Source organism: Triticum aestivum, chromosome 6A (genome assembly GCF_018294505.1).
Source record: "Triticum aestivum cultivar Chinese Spring chromosome 6A, IWGSC CS RefSeq v2.1, whole genome shotgun sequence".
NCBI classification, from domain to species: Eukaryota; Viridiplantae; Streptophyta; class Magnoliopsida; order Poales; family Poaceae; genus Triticum; species Triticum aestivum.
Window position 1 is genome coordinate 438,076,814 of NC_057809.1, and position 17,822 is coordinate 438,094,635.

The 17,822-nt window shown below is 50.9% G+C and overlaps 1 protein-coding gene across 1 annotated transcript; it reads left to right on the forward strand.

Annotated features, from left to right (window-relative positions):
* The first annotated feature begins 5,153 nt into the window (after positions 1 to 5,153).
* Positions 5,154 to 11,422, forward strand: LOC123127786 (RNA-binding protein CP33, chloroplastic). Its single transcript, XM_044547631.1, has 5 exons — positions 5,154 to 5,580; positions 8,696 to 8,794; positions 8,928 to 9,209; positions 9,545 to 9,740; positions 11,174 to 11,422. The coding sequence occupies exons 1-4, from the start codon at positions 5,248 to 5,250 to the stop codon at positions 9,665 to 9,667; spliced, it is 837 nt and encodes a 278-aa protein (XP_044403566.1). The 5' UTR covers positions 5,154 to 5,247; the 3' UTR covers positions 9,668 to 9,740; positions 11,174 to 11,422.
* The last annotated feature ends 6,400 nt before the right edge of the window (positions 11,423 to 17,822 follow it).

Below are 17,822 nucleotides of genomic sequence, written 5' to 3' on the forward strand. Positions count from 1 at the left end.
TATGGACCCATAGGTCATGTGAGGAACTATTCACGCATCATCAGAGAGGCAACAAGGTTGATGTAGAGGCTCTCTGTGATTGATTCCCCCTCCGACAGTGTAGCAGAAAAGGACTCCAAATGGGATCATGAAATAATAGAGACTTGTGGTGGTGGAATAATTGTTTCGGGTCTCGCCCCGGGGGTTTCTAAATATATGTGAATTTATTAGGCCAAGAATTAGGTCAACTGGAGCAACAGGGGGTCCATGAGTGGGTATGGCGCGCCTACCACACTAGGGCGCGCTCTACTGTCCTTTGGCATCCTCATGAGGCTTCGGGCCTCCCCCGAAGCTTCTAGGGCCCCTTCCGGTCCAAAAAAATTGTCAAAAAGTTTCCTCGTGTTTGGACTCCATTTGGTAGGGATTTTCTGTAAAACCAAAAACAAGCAGAAAACAACAACGGGCACTTGACACTGAGTTTAATTCCCAAAAATGATATAAAATGGTGTATAAAGCATACAATATTGATAATATAATAGCATGAAACAAGAAAAAAATTATAGATACGTCAGAGACGTATCAATCACATACCTATTCTTTTTCAGGGTTCTAGAGCCTTCCGTAATTTATCTTTGATCAAGTCTTCTGGAGTAATTACTTATATAACACTAATTTCGGCCTCAAGAGGGTTATCGACAATATAATGCTTAAATCTTTGCCCATTAACCACTCTCGTTTTGGTTCCCTAGGCATTGTTGATCTTGATAGGTCTAGACTGGTAAAAATCCTAAATGACGAATGGTCCTTCCCACTTAGAGAGAAGCTTACCTCCGTAATATCTAAATCAAGATTTGTACAAGAGAACTTTGTCACCTATTTTGAATTCACATTTTTGAATTTTCCTGTCATGCCACATTTTAAATTTTTATATAAACATCTTTATGTGGACCAAAGAGCGGTTCTAGGATCACTAAGCTAGATGTTGAGTACACCACATCCAAAGTAAAAGGAAAGGGTATGAAGGAGGAAGAGATGGTGAGGCCCATGATACGTCCCAAACATATATACTTTTCCAAACACTTTCGCTCTTGTTTTGGACCCACGAGGGTGCGCCAGCCCCCCCTCCCAGATGCTCCCTGGTGTCTTGTGGGCCCCTCATCGCCCATCTTCGCGTGATTCCAACGTTGAAAAATCCTATATATACAGAAACCTCCAGAAATAACCCTAGAGCAGAAGTTTCACCGCCACAAGCCTCTGTAGCCACGAAAACCAATCTAGACCCTGCTCCGGCACCCTGCCAGAGGGGGAAATCATCACCGGTGATCATCTTCATCATCCTGGTGGCCACCATGATGAGGATGGAGTAGTCCACCCTCGGGGCTGAGGGTTTGTACCAGTAGCTATGTGTTCAATCTCTCTATCGCACGCGTTCTTGATTTGGCATGATCTTGATGTATCGCGGGCTTTGTTAATATAGTTGGATCATATGGTGTTTCCCCCTCTCTATCTTGTTGTGATGAATTGAGTTTTCCTTTTGAGATTTCGTTGTTATTGAATTGAATACCTTTTATGGATTCGAGAACACTTGATGTATGTCTTGCTATGAATACCGGTGGTGACAACAGGGTATCATATTGATTCACTTGATATGTGTTTTGGCACTCAACTCGCGGATTCCTAAGGTAATATTGGGGTAATCTATGCATAGGGGTGATGCACGTTCTCATCTTTGTTTCTCTGGTAGAAATCTTGGAGCACTCTTTGAGGTTCTTTGTGTTGGATTGAGTATTATGAATCTGATTTTTTATGCATATCGTATAATCAACTCACAGACACTCACGGTGACATTGGAGTATCTAGGTGATATTAGAGTTGGTTGATGTGTATCATATGGTGTTATTTTAGTATGAACTCTTGGATAGATCGATCAGAAAGAATAACTTCATGTTATTTTAGTACGAACTCTAGGATAGATTGCTCGGAAAGAATAGCTTTGGGGTGGTTTCGTACCCTACAAACAATTTCTTCTTATGTTCTCCGCTAGATAAGAACTTCAGAGTGATACTTCATCGCACGTTGAGGGATGGTTATATGCTCCAATTATATTAGCATTGTTGATAGATTGCACCAGTGAAAGTACGAACCCTAGGCCTTGTTTTCAAGCATTGCAATACCTTTTATGCTCCATTTTATCAATTGCTACCTTGTTATTTTTTATTGTTCCTATTACAAAAATCAATATCTACTATCATTACTACACTTGTATTACCATCTCTTAGCCGAACTAGTGCACCTATGCAATTTACCATTGTATTTGGTGTGTTGGGGACACAAGAGACTCTTCGTTATTTTGTTGCAGGGTTGTTTGAGAGAGACCATCTTCATCCTATGCCTCCCATGGATTGATAAACCTTAGGTCATTCACTTGAGGGAAAATTGCTACTGTCCTACAGAACTCTGCGCTTGGAGGCCCAACACGAGTCTACAAGAATAAAGTTGCTTAACAGAAATCATTGGTTAAATCTTGGTTGGCCACAACAATGGATCCATATGCGGCACGGAATGAAAAGGGAACAAGTATCTAGAGAAGATTTGGAAGGAATATCATGAATAAAAGCAATATGTCGAGCCACATCCTATCGTCACCAACCGCAATGTGGCATATCTCTAACATTAGTGGGGGTCATTCAAGGGGAAGTGAACACTAGCTAATATTCACAAGTGCTTCGCCGCCCTTGAAGTGGGATGGGAGTGGCAACTCGTAAGCTAAATTACTTCATTTTGTCATCATTTGCATATGCTTGTTTTTGTTGCGTTCTCATTTTCACACATATTTTGTTTGCTAGACAGTGGTGGCGGCCACTATGTATCAAGATACGGAGAAGAAGCCATTTGGTTTGAGCCATTGTTGGATGATATTGAATGGCAAACCAAAGTGGACACAACTTGCGGCCGATCTGAAGGCTGACAAGAATAGGAATGATGGCTCAAGCTCCCACCAATCAATTGGGTTGGGCGAAGAGGGGAAGAAGTTCTAGTGGAGAATGGAAGAGGCACCGTGCAAAGGATAACTGAAAAATGATGGGAAACAAGTTGAAGAAGGCAAGGTCCTCCCATGATAGCCATTTTTTCTGTTAGGGAGAACAAGAAAGAGGAGAGATACAAACTCATGTTTGATGCGCAAAAGGAGAGGATGAATTGGGACTGGGGAGCGCAAACAAGAAACTGCAAACTGAGATGGAGAAGATCAAGTTGGAGAAGAAAGAGGCGGTGACCAAATGGGAGCTCCAAAAGCCCAGGCGAGAAGGATGCAGGTGAAGTAGGATGCAAGGATGGTCCCGGAGCAGGCGACATGGATATCGTCCGACGAGTGGCCCGGCCAGCCAACGAGTGATACGTCACACTCTGACTTGTATTTAATTTTCGCATGTCTGGATTGTTGAACTATGATTTATTTTGTTTTGTCGTATTTTGTTTCAAACTGTTTAATTGGAATGATAAATTGTATGAATTTGTGGATCATAAATGAGGGGTCGTCAGGTGCTGTCTGCGGACGCGCCTAGATGCGTTCGTGGACGGGATTTGCCAAAATCCTGCCATAGATCCTCTATAAGAACTTATACAGCCAGGCCTCTCATACCCGTCTCAAACGTTCGGGCAGGCCGTCCGGTCATTGACCGGTCAAAAAACCCGACCAAACCAGATCTCTCAAACCGCGTATAAACGCCCGGGCTAATCGGGACCCCTCATATCCAGCCCAAATCTAGGACGGATATGCGGCGGCCTGTGCATGCCCGGGCGCGCCCACCTGATAGGCCTGACCCACCACTGACCCCACACCTATCCCACAAAACCCCAATCCACACGCCTCACTCTGAACCCTAGCTCACTCTCTCTTGCCCCGTCCTCTCCAAATCTGGTCCCATCCACTCCGATGTCCAGATCTGGTAGCGACTCTGGCTCCGACCTGGACTACGAAGAGGATATGGCCCTCTGGAGCGTCGCCGCAGCCCGCAGATCCCGCACCAGCGCAGTGCGGACGCCGGAGCTGGACCCTCCCGACCCACGGTCAGCTCCGTCAGGACTGCGCAGTCCGCACCGTCCCTCAGCCGTCTCCTTCCCCCACCGGCCGCTCCTCCACGCGGGCAGCAGTGGGTACTAGTGCCCGTGCCGCCGGCCCGCACGCGCACTCTAGAATCAGAGGCGCGTGCCGTGAAAGGCACCAGACACGGAAGAGGGACGCGACGAAGCAGTCTGCGCATCCCCACCGTAGGATGCAGGCGGAGCCTGGTGAGGACGAGCGGCTCCTCGCATGGGTCTACGGCCGGTCCCTCACGACGGCGGAGACGGACGTTCGTGCCTCCGATGAAAGAACGCCAATGCGCTCCGGCTTGCTATTGAGCAGTCGGAGCGCGATGCGAAGGAGGCAACGGCGAAGGTGGCTCGGGTTGCCAAGTTGAAGCGGGAGCAGGACAGGGCGGTCCGTCGGATGAAGAAGCTCATCGTCCTCTCCGACTCTGACTCCGACGACGACAGCTGCACCTCCTTCTCGGACGACCAAGACCCTCCACCAGCCGCAGATGCCTCGATCAAAAAGGCAAAGGCCCGGCGAGGAAGTGGTGACCCCCCTCCCCTCCTCATATGTTTATATCGTTTTTAGTTGTAGAAGTTTAAGTACTTGTCTGATGACAACTAAGATGATCTTTTTGGATGTGGCAAATTTTGTTAATGTCTGTTTGCAGCCGATTTTGTGGTTGTTTGCAGCCGATTTTTGTTATATGTTGTTTGATCACGTAGAGTAGATCAACGTTGCACGTGTAGTATGGATATAAGGCGATAGATATGAGATATGCAGATGTAGAGCGATGAATATGAGGCGTCGGAAGACTACAACGCTTTGTGAGAAGTCAGCCTAGAATAGCGAGGTGTTGATGTTGCGTGTGTTGTAACGTCCTTCATGTTTGCATCTAGGACGGAATCTTGTAATTAAATTTCGCTTTTCTCTTCTATAAAACTATGGTACGCCGTTGGCGTACTTAAAAAAAGACATGGCTAGTCAGTATCCATGAAGGCGCCCAAATGTGTCGGTGGGGTTGAGGGCGGGATTTGCCAATCACCGCTCTAGATGCTCCAAGGATACATCAAACTGATTTCGGACGTTGCCGCTTTGCTCGTGGGAATATTTTGCGGAGGATAATAAACCCCAGCGAGCCCAGCCCGCCGTTTGGATATTTCGCCCCTGCTTTCTGTTCTGCCTGCCTCCCAACAATGGCTCTCCCCCTCGTTCGCCTCCTCCTCCCGTCGCTCCACGCGTGCCAGCCGCCGCTCCGCCACCCTGAGTACTCCGCCCCACCTCGCCACAGCCACGTTTCCTTCGCTGTCCCCGCTGCCGCCCGCTCCTCCGGCAACCGCTTGGCGTTTGCTGTCTGCGCTGCTAGCGCCTCGGTCGCCCCGGCGCCTGCGGAAACTCAGGCGGATGCGGAGGATGAGCAGCCCGTGGGGCCGAAGACGCGGCTTATCGCGATGAACATCCCGTGGGATTTCACGCCCGACGACATTCGCGTTCTTTTCGAGAAGCAAGGCACCGTCGTCGACGTGGAGGTAAACCGTTAGTTTCCGTTGCCTTATCCGCTTGAAGGGAAAGGAACAAACAACAAATTGAGAGTACCTTTAACGGGGCGATATGGTGAATTTATGCGAACCCAGAAATTGCCGTGTGAAGTGGCAACAATCTATGGTTACTTAAGTTGCAGAGTATTTAACCAAAAACTACCACAATTCGCGGAAACGTGACAGAAAACTACCACTTTACGTTTTTGTGCGAAAAACTACCACTTTTATCCTAAACCGTGGCAAAAAACTACCAACTCGTTTAACTGCTCGGTTCGGCCGCGCTAAGCCCGAATCCGACCGGTTGGACCCACACATAAGCGGCGTAAAAAAGCAATCAGGTCCCTAGTTTTTTTTTTAAAAAAAGCAATCCAGTCCATGAAAGGGGACATGTGCCATGGCTGGCTGGCCACAGCCACGGCCGGTGGCCGGCGAACATCCACCGCCGCACCAGCCTCCCGCCGTCGGCCTCCAGTCACCGCTGCACCGCCGCCGGCCTAGACCCACAGCCGCACCGCCATGCCCGCGGCCCCCTCCTCCGCGCCGCCGCCCGTGGCGGCATGCCTGGCCGAGCCCAGTGGCGCCACGCGCCTGTGGCTGCGCCCCTGGACGCGCCCGTGGCTTGCTGCTGCTGCTCGCCATCGCTCTCGCTTGCCGTCCGCAGCTGTTGCTTGCTTCCGCCACCGCTGCTGCTTGCCGTTGCTCTCGCTTGCCATCGCCAACAGAGTCGCTGACGAGCTGCACCGGCTGGACCTGCACGGAGGAGCGGGAGGCGGGCGACGCAACTCGTTCCGCAGGCGGGACTCGCGCTCCTGCAGCTCCTCGTCGAGGCGCGCCTGCTCGGCGGCGTCCGGCACCGTGGCCACGCGCGCCCGCTGCACCTGCACGGAGGAGCGGGAGGCTCGTCGGCGGACGGGATGCTTGCTTATCTAGGGACGACCACCCGCCGCCGGGCCTCGACAATGACGTGGACTCGCCGCAGCAGCAGCCGTTCCCGTCCGCCGGCGGCAAGCGGCTGGGGAAGGAGGAGGCCGGCGACGAGGAGGAGAAGGAGGCGGAGGACCCGATTGCTTTTTTTAAGAAAAACTAGGGACCCGATTGCATTTTTAGCCCGTTTATGTGTGGGGTCGGGCAGGCAGATTCGCGTTTAACCCAGGCAAAGCGAGCAGTTTTCACACTTGGTAGTTTTTTGTCACGGATTAATAAAAAAGTGGTAGTTTTTGGGACAAAATCGTAAAGTGGTAGTTTTCTGTCACGTTTCCGCGAATTGTGGTAGTTTTTGGTTAAATACTCTAAGTTGCAGGGGATGCCGGTATGGTTCAGCTATATTGCCATCACCAGCATGTTTCTGGAGAATGAACTGTGAAAAACCCTATAGTGGCCTGAAGTTTCTGAGCACTTTTTACTGTTGTTACGCCGTACAAAAGGAAATGCATAGTACTAGCGCACTAGCGCATATGTAGGAGACTTAACATTTCTCATCCCCAACCCCATTATATCTGAAACTGTATCTAAGAGTAGATGCCCACCTTAGCAACTGGTTTTACTACTCCAAGGTACTTAAAGTTAGATTGATTTGGTCTACATGACTTTGGTTTGGTGCATGACCATGACTCGTATTTTGGATATGCCAGTTGCTGCAATGCTGATTCAAGCCGTATCATTAATGCCATATACTCCTTCCATAGGGGAGACGTGTCTTGCATCGCCTTCATTTTTGTATTCTTCCCTCGACCAAATTATGTGGTTGTGTCTAGCATTTAGATACAATTCACTCATCGCGACCCCCTCCTCTCGCGACCCCCGCGTCGCCTCCTCCTCGCCGCCGCCTGAGGCAGCCGCCGGGCAAGCCCGGGGCGCCAAGGATGGTGGCGGCGGGGCCTCGGTTGCCCTACTTTTGCGCGGGGAACCCCGGATCTGGAGCGGCGGCTCCATTGGCAAGGCACGACCGGCTAGCAGCCGTGTGGGCGGTGGATCTGGTGTCCCGGCCGCGCGGGCGGCAGGATCCGATGGTCGTTGGCGGTCGGCGGCGGCCGGTGCGCGCGATCTGGCTCCTCCCCTCCTCCCCTGTTCGGCGTGCAAGTCACCCTGGTCGGGCCACACTTCCTCTTGGTCGCCGGTTCTGTATAGGAGGCGCTGATGGTGGCAGAGATCTAGTTCGGGCGAAATCCCTGGCCGGCCATGACCGGCCGCGCCGACGGCGACGCCTGAGGGCGCCGTTCCCCTCTTTGGAGGCGTCGGTATGGATTGATCTCCTCACTTCACCTTCCCCTAGGTCTCCCGGGCGAAAGCCCTAACTTTGTTGGGCGGCGGCGGCGCTCACGGCGCCGTTCTCTTCTTGAAGGCGCCGCTTTGGGAATCTTGCGGTTGGGTGGCGCTTGTGGGTGGTGGGCGACGGCGGTGGTGTGGCCCTATCCTAGCATGGATTTACGTCCGTTGCTTGGAGATGGACTCGCGTAGGTTGAGGTCGTCGGCTGGCGTCGTGGTGGCGTCAATGGCGGAGAACCTGCCAAGGCTCGCATAGGTGGAGGTCGTCGTTTGGCGTCGATGGCGGAGGACCTGCCAAGGTTGTCACCTCAATCTGCTCTGAAGATGGACCAGCGGAAGACGGCGGCGACGACACATGTGAGTGCGTCGGACCGGTTTGAGCCCTGGACCTGGCCAATGGCTCGGTCGGGGCCTCCGACTTTAGATGTTAGGCTTAGGTGAGAGGTCTGGGTATGTGGCCCATCTTGCACCCCTTCATCATTTGGATAGGAGTAACGGCAGATGTTGCCAAGATGGCGGATTCAGGCATATTGTTGTTCTACTTTGTAAGGTCCTCGAGAATAATTAATAAAATGGCCGCATGCATCTCCCAGATGCAGAGGCCGGAGGTCATCCTCCTTTTCCAAAAATAAAAATAAAAATTAGATACAATTCACATGTACTATAGGATGTACTTGATGCATATTGGTATGCATACTTATGCATGTTTCATATTGGAAAATGTGGAGTTTGCCAATTGCCATACAATGAATTTCAGAAGGGATTTCTTGACTAATTATTTTTGAAAACTTGTATGCCAGGAACTTCATTAATGATTGCTTTCTTTCTGATTTTCTAGCTTTCGATGCACAGTTCCAAAAAAAACAGAGGATTGGCATTTGTAACCATGGGTTCAGAAGATGAGGCTCTTTCAGCACTCAAGAATCTCAATTTGTCTGTAAGTGCAAGATTGTTACCGACAGAATGTCTCCTTGTGATACATAACCTGCGTAAATCATCATTACTTTATTTTCCTAGATACCGAACTACTGGTCATTGTTTATCTCCTGATCTGCCTATTCTGTTTGTAGACTTTGAACGATAGAACGATTAAGGTGGACTTTGCAAAACCTAAAAAGAAGCAACCTGCTGTGCCGTCAGCTCCTGTGGAGAAAAATGTTGTGTTTGTCGGGAATTTAACGTGGAGAGTGAGATCCCGTCATCTTCGGGAGTTATTTGCCTCAACCCCAGGTGTCCAATCAGTTGAAGTTATCTTTCATACCACCACACCAAGGCGATCTGCTGGCTATGCATTTGTTTCCTTTTCCTCGAAAGAGGAGGCAGAGGCTGCTATTTCTACCTCCAATGGCAAGGTACATTATTCTGAAATGTTGTATGTCCAACATAAAAGGATGTTGCTCATTGCCGTTCAAATTAGATAGTGCATGAATGATGAAAATATGCCAGTACAAGGTAAATACTCACACCACGCGCACACATTGTTACAAAAAATATTGGAGGCAACATCTGTAAACTTAATGTGGGAACACATTGTCCCACTGAAAGCTCATGGACGTGTGTACTCCAAATAAATATTGATTTACCGCATCAATCGTAGGGATTACACGCCTCAGTGGGTGTAAACCAACAACCTTGCTGCCACCAGTAGGCTCAGGGTCATCTGTCTGACCTGTTAATCTTACCACAGGAATTGATGGGACGATCCATTAACGTGATGTTCAAAGAGGACACTGTCAAAAAGAACAAGTCTTCTGATTCAGAGGAAGAGAAGTTGGAGGAGGCAGAATCTTCTGAGGAGAGTGATAGCTAAGAATGGATTATTGTGAGAACCACAGAAAGAAGTTCAATGAGTTGATCTGCAGGACTATAATGCTCTTTTGCTAGTAATAACTCTTTCTCATACTTGATCATATTTATTCTTTGCACTCATTCAGTTATTGAAGGAGGAAGCCATATAAATGTGTGATAAATTAAACATCCTTTCTTCTAATTAAATGGCTAATCTAATAGCATGTCTGTTTTTTTAACTAGCGCGGTGACCTACATATGTACGCAGGTAGATTTAATATGTATTATTATATTTGAGATTGTTTTATCTTAAGGATGTTTGATCCCATGGTGAGCTATGTTCCAAATGTAGCGAAAATAGACAACTTGCCGAAAAATGACTACAGTTTGGTAGAAATATTTTGATTAAGTTGATTAGATTGTTGGAAAGTATTGACAACAAAAGACCAATGACATTGAAGCCTGCGGCTTGCCATGTAAGAACATGGACATGCATACCAATCTTCAGCTTTCCCTCAACCACTCCTTGTCCCTCGGAGTTATCTTCTCATGATAATCTTTTCAGAAAAACTTCACCAAAAATTAAATCTACCTCGTATGTACAATCTTGCCTCTTATTCTAATAATATAATACAGTACTCCCTTCGATCTGTATTACGTGTCGCTCAATTGGATGTATCTAGCATTGAAATATATCTAGATACATCCGTTTGAGCGAAACGTAATATATATGGACCAGAGGGAGCTTTTTGAGGAATCGCCGGGGGTAGAGTTCTCCCACCTGAATATATTGCTCAAAAGCTGCCGAAGTTTGGCTGATCCAGTTTATAAGGGAAACCGGATCGGAGGGAATAGTAGATTTGAAACACCATAGTTTCAACAGTGACGAACAATGTAGCTTATGATAATGTACGATGCTCTAGTTGTCTAACATTATTTCATGCTTGCTTTTTGAGGAATCGCCGGGGGTAGAGTTCTCCCACCTGAATATATTGCTCAAAAGCTGCCGAAGTTTGGCTGATCCAGTTTATAAGGGAAACCGGATCGGAGGGAGTAGTAGATTTGAAACACCATAGTTTCAACAGTGACGGACAATATAGCTTATGATAATGTACGATGCTCTAGTTGTCTAACATTATTTCATGCTATAAGCGAACGGTCTTCATTTTGTATTTTTGCTAAAATGTTCCTTCTGACCTCTTGAATTGTGCATCTTAGCAAATGCTTGCATCATTTTGACCACTCAAAGTACTACTCCCTTAGGTCACAAATATAAGATGTTTTGGATACATATGAACTGAAATGAGTGAACAAACACACTAAAAGGTGTCGATATACATCTGATTCAGAAAAAGTTCGAAAATCTGATATTTATGAACAGAGGGAGTAGTATTCATACAGCACTATTTTTATGATTGTTTATATGATCCAGTTTACAGTTAGAACATGACAGAAGTGGTTATGGCAGCATTATCTTAATCGTGATTGTTTATACCTCTTGATGATATTGACATCGCTTCTTTCACAGGGTTACCAAGCTCCTGGTTGATTTCACTCATCCCATAACTCTTGAATTGTCAAACACTGTTCTGTAAGTTCTCCTCTTGATATGGATCACATTTGGAGGTTAGCTTGATACTAGAGTACATGAAATCTGTGAGCTGTTAAAATCTGAGTTAATTTATTGTAGAATATAAGTGTTAATGATGAATTTGAGTGCAATCGGCTGACGAATTTGACTACATTTTTTTCTTCTGTAATGAAATTTATTTTAACATTTTTCGGCTGCTTCTGTAACGACCATGTGTATTTCAGGGTCAGGCAGCAAATTTAGCTTCATTAGGTACCCATCCCTGCTAATGAAATTCACATAAAAAACACTGAAATACATAAGTACAAAGGCATACACATTATTATTCGTTTGCAGTTTTACAAGTTCACGTAATACAATGACGTTCACATAGTACAAAAGTTTTACAAGTCCACAACCAACTTATGTATCTACGCCTAGTCATCTCGAGCAGTCTACAAATCTTGAAATGCGATGTCACTTCTATATATATGTTTGACGGGTATCATAAGTAACCTGTATGACAAACAAAAATTGGTTAATGCATGCAAGTAATATACTCCCTCCGTTCCTAAATATAAGTATTTTTAGAGATTTTAACATAGATTACATACGGAGTAAAACGAGTGAATCTACATTCTAAAACATGTCTATATGCATCCCTATGCAATGCAATGTTGAAATCTCTACAAAAACTTATATTTAGAAACAGAGGAACTAGCATATTTTTTTTTCCTTTATTGAATGTAGTTGAGAAGATGATACCCCTGCGCCTCATATAGGATGTTGCGGCAGACAAACAAACATGAGTCCATAGTTGCTGCCATTTATATATCTCTAAAGCACATAGCTAAGCGCATGTTCCTTTTGTGCAGTGCAACTAAAATCGATCTGCATGTCGAAAATACGGCCAGGTTATTGAAAATATAAAGCAAGCCATTCAGCAGCACTTAGCAGAGAAGTTTAAGCAATTTCCAGTTGCAGACAAGTTAAACCAACGGGGATGAAAGTAGGCTAATCGATAGGACAACCTCTTCTCGATCCGAGGCCTGAAACACAAACACACACGTCGCGGAGGACGACAGGCCGACGACGGACCTGCTCCCCGCTCCCACCCCAAGCCACTGCCGGCGGCCACTCCGGCCCGGCGTCCACCAGCCGAAGCCCGCCTCCTGGGGCATGTCATCTCCAGCGCCTTCTGGTGGGGGCCGTCTCCGTGAGCTGCGCTGGCTGGAGGATAGCCCGCCGCCCTCGGTGAGCCCGCTCCGCTCCTACCGCCAGGCGTTCTGCGACGAGCCCGCGCCTTCCCATGTGCCGGCGACTGTGGTCGCCCCAGGCGGATCCCGCGCTCGGAGATCCACCGCGTGCTCCCGGTCAGTGGCGGAGCTACAATGAAAAAACTGGGCGGGCCAAACTAATGAAGAGCACAAAAAAAATATGAAAATTTGAACCATATACTATTTCAGTAGGCATAGACAGTATGGAGCTGCATACTTGTTCTCATTGATTAGAAGATGCACACACATATTTATGTACATATATACTAGTACTAAACAAAAGAAGCCACAGTAGCTTACCATCAGTCATGGTCATCATGGATTCATGGTACAAATCAGCTTTCCGATCCTGGGTCACCTGTGCTGTTACATACTACTGTACTCTACAAATCAAGAGAGGAATTCACCTATGTCTGGGTCACCTGCAGCACGGCAATGACGCCGGAGTGGTCATTCGTCACAAGGACCGGCAGCTCAATAGCAGCCGCTGCTTGTTACTCTGCTTGCTGCTGCTGCTGCCGGATCGCCACTGGCCGGGTCGCCGCTGCAGCTACTGCGGCCACATCAGATGGAGGATGCTGGGATGCGGGATGGATTGCTACTGGGAAGGGTAGGGGCTAGCTCCGACTAGCCGGACCTCTGCCGTCGGCCGGCGCCGTGCCCTAGTCGTCCTAGTGGAGTCCCTGAACAGGGGATGGGGATGGATGTGAGCGGTGGGTGCGGTGTGCAGCTTTATTGGACTGAGCGTTTGGGGCTTTGGGCCATGACGCTATTGATTATGGGCTGTGCGCTATGTGGCTGTGGGCTGGGCTTTGAGCATATGTATTAAAAAAAAGTTTGGCAATTTTGCTGGGCGGGCCACGGCACGGTTTTGCCCGTGAGTAGCTCCGCCAGTGCTCCCGGTGGAGGAGCCCGCTGATGAGGCGCCCTGGGAGGTTGCCAGGGGCCGCCATGACCGCCGACTCCGCTCCCCGCGCCAGCACCGGCCGAGGCCCCATCGCAGCGCCCTGCCGTGCCGCCCGGCCTCTCCTCCTCCGGCGCGTCGTGACTCCGACGTCTTCTCCAAGTCCCACTACCCAGGGCACCCTCGCTCCAAGTGCCGCCATGACTGGCGTTGCCATCGTTGTGGCTTCTACGGCCACATCGCCCGCGCTTGCACCCTGCCTCGCCCCCGCCTCGCTGTCGGGGCTCCCCCGGCCAAGCGCCCACGCCTGTGCTCATCGGAGTCCTCGACCTCCAGTGTTGGTGGGGCCATGCCGCCCTGCCTCCCCTAGGTCCGTCTCTGGTAGGGGTGGACTAACGAGCAGCTCGGCTCGTTAAGCTCGTACTCATTAAGCTCGTGCTCGTTAAGGCTCGGCTCGTTAAGCTCGTTAAGATTAACGAGCAGAAAACCCTGCTCGGCTCGGCTCGTTTGAAGCTCGTTAAGCTCGCGAGCGCTCGTTAACAGATTATAATATGTTATGATATACATGATGAATGTGTAGGTATGGTTTTGAAGATGAAATATGGTGACTACAAAAAGAAATGAAGTAGTTTGTTGCCTCATATGTTGATTAGATTAAATAGATGGGTTGAGATGCTACAAAAAGTTTGTCACATAAGATAAAAATATGTGTTGTGTTGTTGCTAACGAGCTTAACGAGCTACTCGTGAAACTCGTTAGCTCACTCGTTAAGCTCGTTAAGCTTAACAAGCTATAATCAATGATTGGCTCTGTTCATTAAGAAGCGAGCTATGAGCTTAACGAGCCGAACTATCGAGCGCTCATTAAGCTCACGAGCTACGAGCTTTTGGTCCAGCCCTAGTCTCTGGTGCCGGCGCCGCCCCTTCGCCCCTGTCCGCCAGCGTGCCCTCTCCAACTCTCGACGCTGGCTCGCCCGCCCCGGCCACGGTGACCTCCCCTGCTCCTTCGATGTCCGCCATCGGCAACTCCCGCGACTCCGTGCGCAGCCCCATGCCCTTTTTTGGCCACCCCTCGCTCTGCCCGGCCGGAGCCATCTGCTACATGCCGCTGTCTGTCGAGGTGCGCGATGCGGAGGCGGCCCTAGGCCGTGCGCGCATCGTCACTGTTGCGGGCAACCGCACCCGCGTCTCCAGCTCCGAGGTGGCGGAGGCCATCGCCTCGCGACATGGCCCGGACGCACGCGATTTCTTCGTGCACCGCCATCCTGAGGATTTCCTGGTACGCTTCCGCTCCGGCGACATCCGTGCCCGTGTTGCTGCGACGAACCTGCGTACGCGCAAGTTCCGCTTGCTGTTCAGCCCATGGGGCAACCTCGCCGGCGCCGAGCTTGTCACCGCCTGCATGCGCATCTTCACTGAGATTACCGGGATTCCAGACCACGGTTGGCATCGTTCCTCGGCCGAGACCCTCCTCGCACCGTTATGCATGATCGAGGCACTTGCTCCTGAGACTGCCAGTGGCAGTGACATGTCCGTCTTTTGCCTCACGACATATGGACGATGAACCTCGACCCCATCCCTCGGACATCCAAGCTGCTTCTTCCGGTGGACGATGGCGTGCCGCTCGATGCCTCGACCGACTGTGTGAGCCGTTTTGCCCTCACCTTGGCATGGTTTCCGGTCGCGATCCATGTCTCCCAGGCCGAAGACTACAGGTTCCCGCCGACGTTGTCGCCGCCTTCCAGGCCGGTTTCTGATGGTGGGGGAACCAATGGAGATGACGCCGGCGACTCCCCTCCACTGCCGCCTAAGTGGCCGCGCTGCCATGACTTTCCGCCGCGTCGCCCTGGCTCCGGCGCCGCTGGGGCTGCCCACGGTGGCCGGCATCACCGTGGTCGCCGCCACCCGCCCTTCCATGGATACCAAGGCTTGCTGGGCCCCTACCCTTCCTCCCCGAGTCAGAATGCCAGGCCACCACCTCAGCAGCGTTTGTCCTACCCGCTGCATTTGGATAAAGCAACCGCTCCGCGCCAAAGCACCTGCCAGTCCGCGCCGTGGACTAGTTTCGAAATTTGAAACCCGGCGCTGGCTCGCGCTGAGAACGGCCAGGAGATTCCCGCCCGCGCCGCCCCTGCCCAATCATCGGGCTGCCCGGCACCTGGGCCCGCGCACCAGGGCGATCCGATGCCAGTCCATCAACTCCTTGTCGCTGCGCCAATCGAGGATTCGTGCGAGGCTTCTGTGCATGGCCCACCACCAACGCCTTCGCGCCTGCTGCTGATTGGCGACATCCCGCCCACGTCGGGCCTTGGATCCCCAACTGCTGTCTCCCCCGCACGGTCGTCGGGGACTGGAGCTTCTGATCCTGTCGGGAGCCCTGGGATCTGCGCCTTGGCCACCACCCCCCGACAGCCTGGCTATGCATGGGGATGTCTCGTCCGCGGGCCCACCTGGTTTGGCGCTTCCTGCTGCTGCCGCACGTACCATGCATGGGGAAAGCCCGCCCCCATGCAACGCCGGGTACGATGCCCCACATGATGTGCTTGCCAGCCAGGCCATGCACGAGTCCCTAGCTGTTGCCACGGTCCAAGACACGCCACCAACCCCTCCCCTCCAGCAATTCATCGAGGCCGTTCAAGCCCCAACCGTAGCGTTGCTCCCATCCCCTGGACCCTGTCGACGACGGGCCATCCCGATTGACTTCACTCCACGCCGGAGTGATCGGATTGCTAAGGCGGACCGGGGCCTTGACTCTAAGACTAAAGCGAAGCACGTCCTCCTTCGCAGACTTGGGATTCTCAAAGACGATGAGCCGGCCTCTGCCAAGGCTCTGGAGCAGTATGCCAAGCTCTTCGCCAAGCCTCTGGCTGCTGACGTTGTACAGGCATTCGCGGAGTTCTATGGCTGGTCGGTGCCCCGACAACTGCTTGAGAGCATAGTGCCGTCAACCAGGCCGGAGGCCGAGCCACGCCTTGTCGAGATTTGGCCGCGATGTTTGCGCCACCATGGATAGCAAAAAATTGTATTTTGGAACATCCGCGGCTTGAATAGCTGCGCGAAGCGTACGGCCGTCCAAACCGCGCTCTCCGCTTCCCCCCTTGTATCGTTTGTCTTGAGGAAACAAAGCTTTCTTTGGTCTCGTTGGATCTTGTGCGTGAAACGTTAGGCCCCTGCTTCTAGGATTTCTTCTTCCTCCCCGCGGACGGCACCCGTGGCAGAGTTCTCATTACTTGGCAGCATGCACTGGCTACTCTATCTAACCCTTCCATTGGTGACCACCACGTCACGCTCCTAGTGAGCTCGCTCTCGGGTGATCAACACTGGTGGCTTGCGGGGGCCTATGGACCGTAAGGCGACACCGAGAAGATCAACTTCCTCAATGAGCTTCATGATCTCCGTGACACTATCGCCGGCCCTTGGCTGCTCGGGGGAGACTTCAATATGATCCTTAGCGCTGATGACAAGAACAACAATTGGCTAAACCGTCGCATCATGCACCGTTTCTGGCGCTTTGTTGTGGACATGGAACTCCATGACATGTACCTTCACGGCCGGCGGTATACATGGTCGAATGAGCAGGACTCCCCAATGCTTATGCGTAATGACAGGGTGCTTTGCACCCCTTCCTGGGAGACGACACACCCCGCTTGCATGCTGCGTTGCTTGGCCTCCACGACCTCTGATCATTGCCCTCCCGTGGTCGACTGCACCCCGCGCTCACGGGCCCCCAGGCGCTTCCACTTCGAGCACTTCTGGCCCAAACTTGAGGGCTTCCAGGCCGTGGTGACTGGGGCTTGGGCCTTGGTGCCCCTGGACCCAGACCTGTTCCGGCGCATCTACGCTCGTCTCAAAGCTACGACCAAGCATCTTCAGAGTTGGAGCGCTAAGAAGCTAGGCCACATCACAATTCAGCCGATGATTGCTCGCGAGCTCATCGCGCGCCTGGATGCCGCGCATGACCTTCTCCCCCTTTCCCCGGCGGAAACCTGGCTCCGCCAGGAGCTTAAGCGAGCCTACCTGGGTCTCGCTTCCCTAGAGCGATCAATTCAGCGTCAACGCACTAGATTTGCCTGGCTTTGGGATGGGGAAACCAACTCAGCCTTCTACAAGATCCATGCCGCGCATAGGCAACAAAAGAACTTCATTGCTGAACTGCGTGTTAGGGATGATGTGATCCGCAGCGAGGAGGGCCTGGCTCGCGCAGCCTTTGAGCACTTCACGGGCATCCTTGGTTCTACCGATGGGCGTCCCTTCACCCTGAACCTCGGCGCCATGGATAGGCGCAGCTTCAACCTCTCCGAGCTTGAGAGACCTTTTTCCGAGGACGAGCTCTGGAATGCCATCAAGCAGCTCCCCATGGGCAAATCACTGGGCCCGAACGGATTCTCCTCAGAGTTCCTACGCTCGTGTTGGCCAATCATCAAAGC

Coding starts and splice junctions, on each gene's coding strand:
- LOC123127786 (XM_044547631.1), top strand. CDS start 5,248: ATGGCTCTCCCCCTCGTTCGCCTCCTCCTCCCGTCGCTCCACGCGTGC. Junction 8,795..8,927: donor TCAAGAATCTCAATTTGTCT/GTAAGTGCAAGA, acceptor TTCTGTTTGTAG/ACTTTGAACGATAGAACGAT. Junction 9,210..9,544: donor TTTCTACCTCCAATGGCAAG/GTACATTATTCT, acceptor ATCTTACCACAG/GAATTGATGGGACGATCCAT.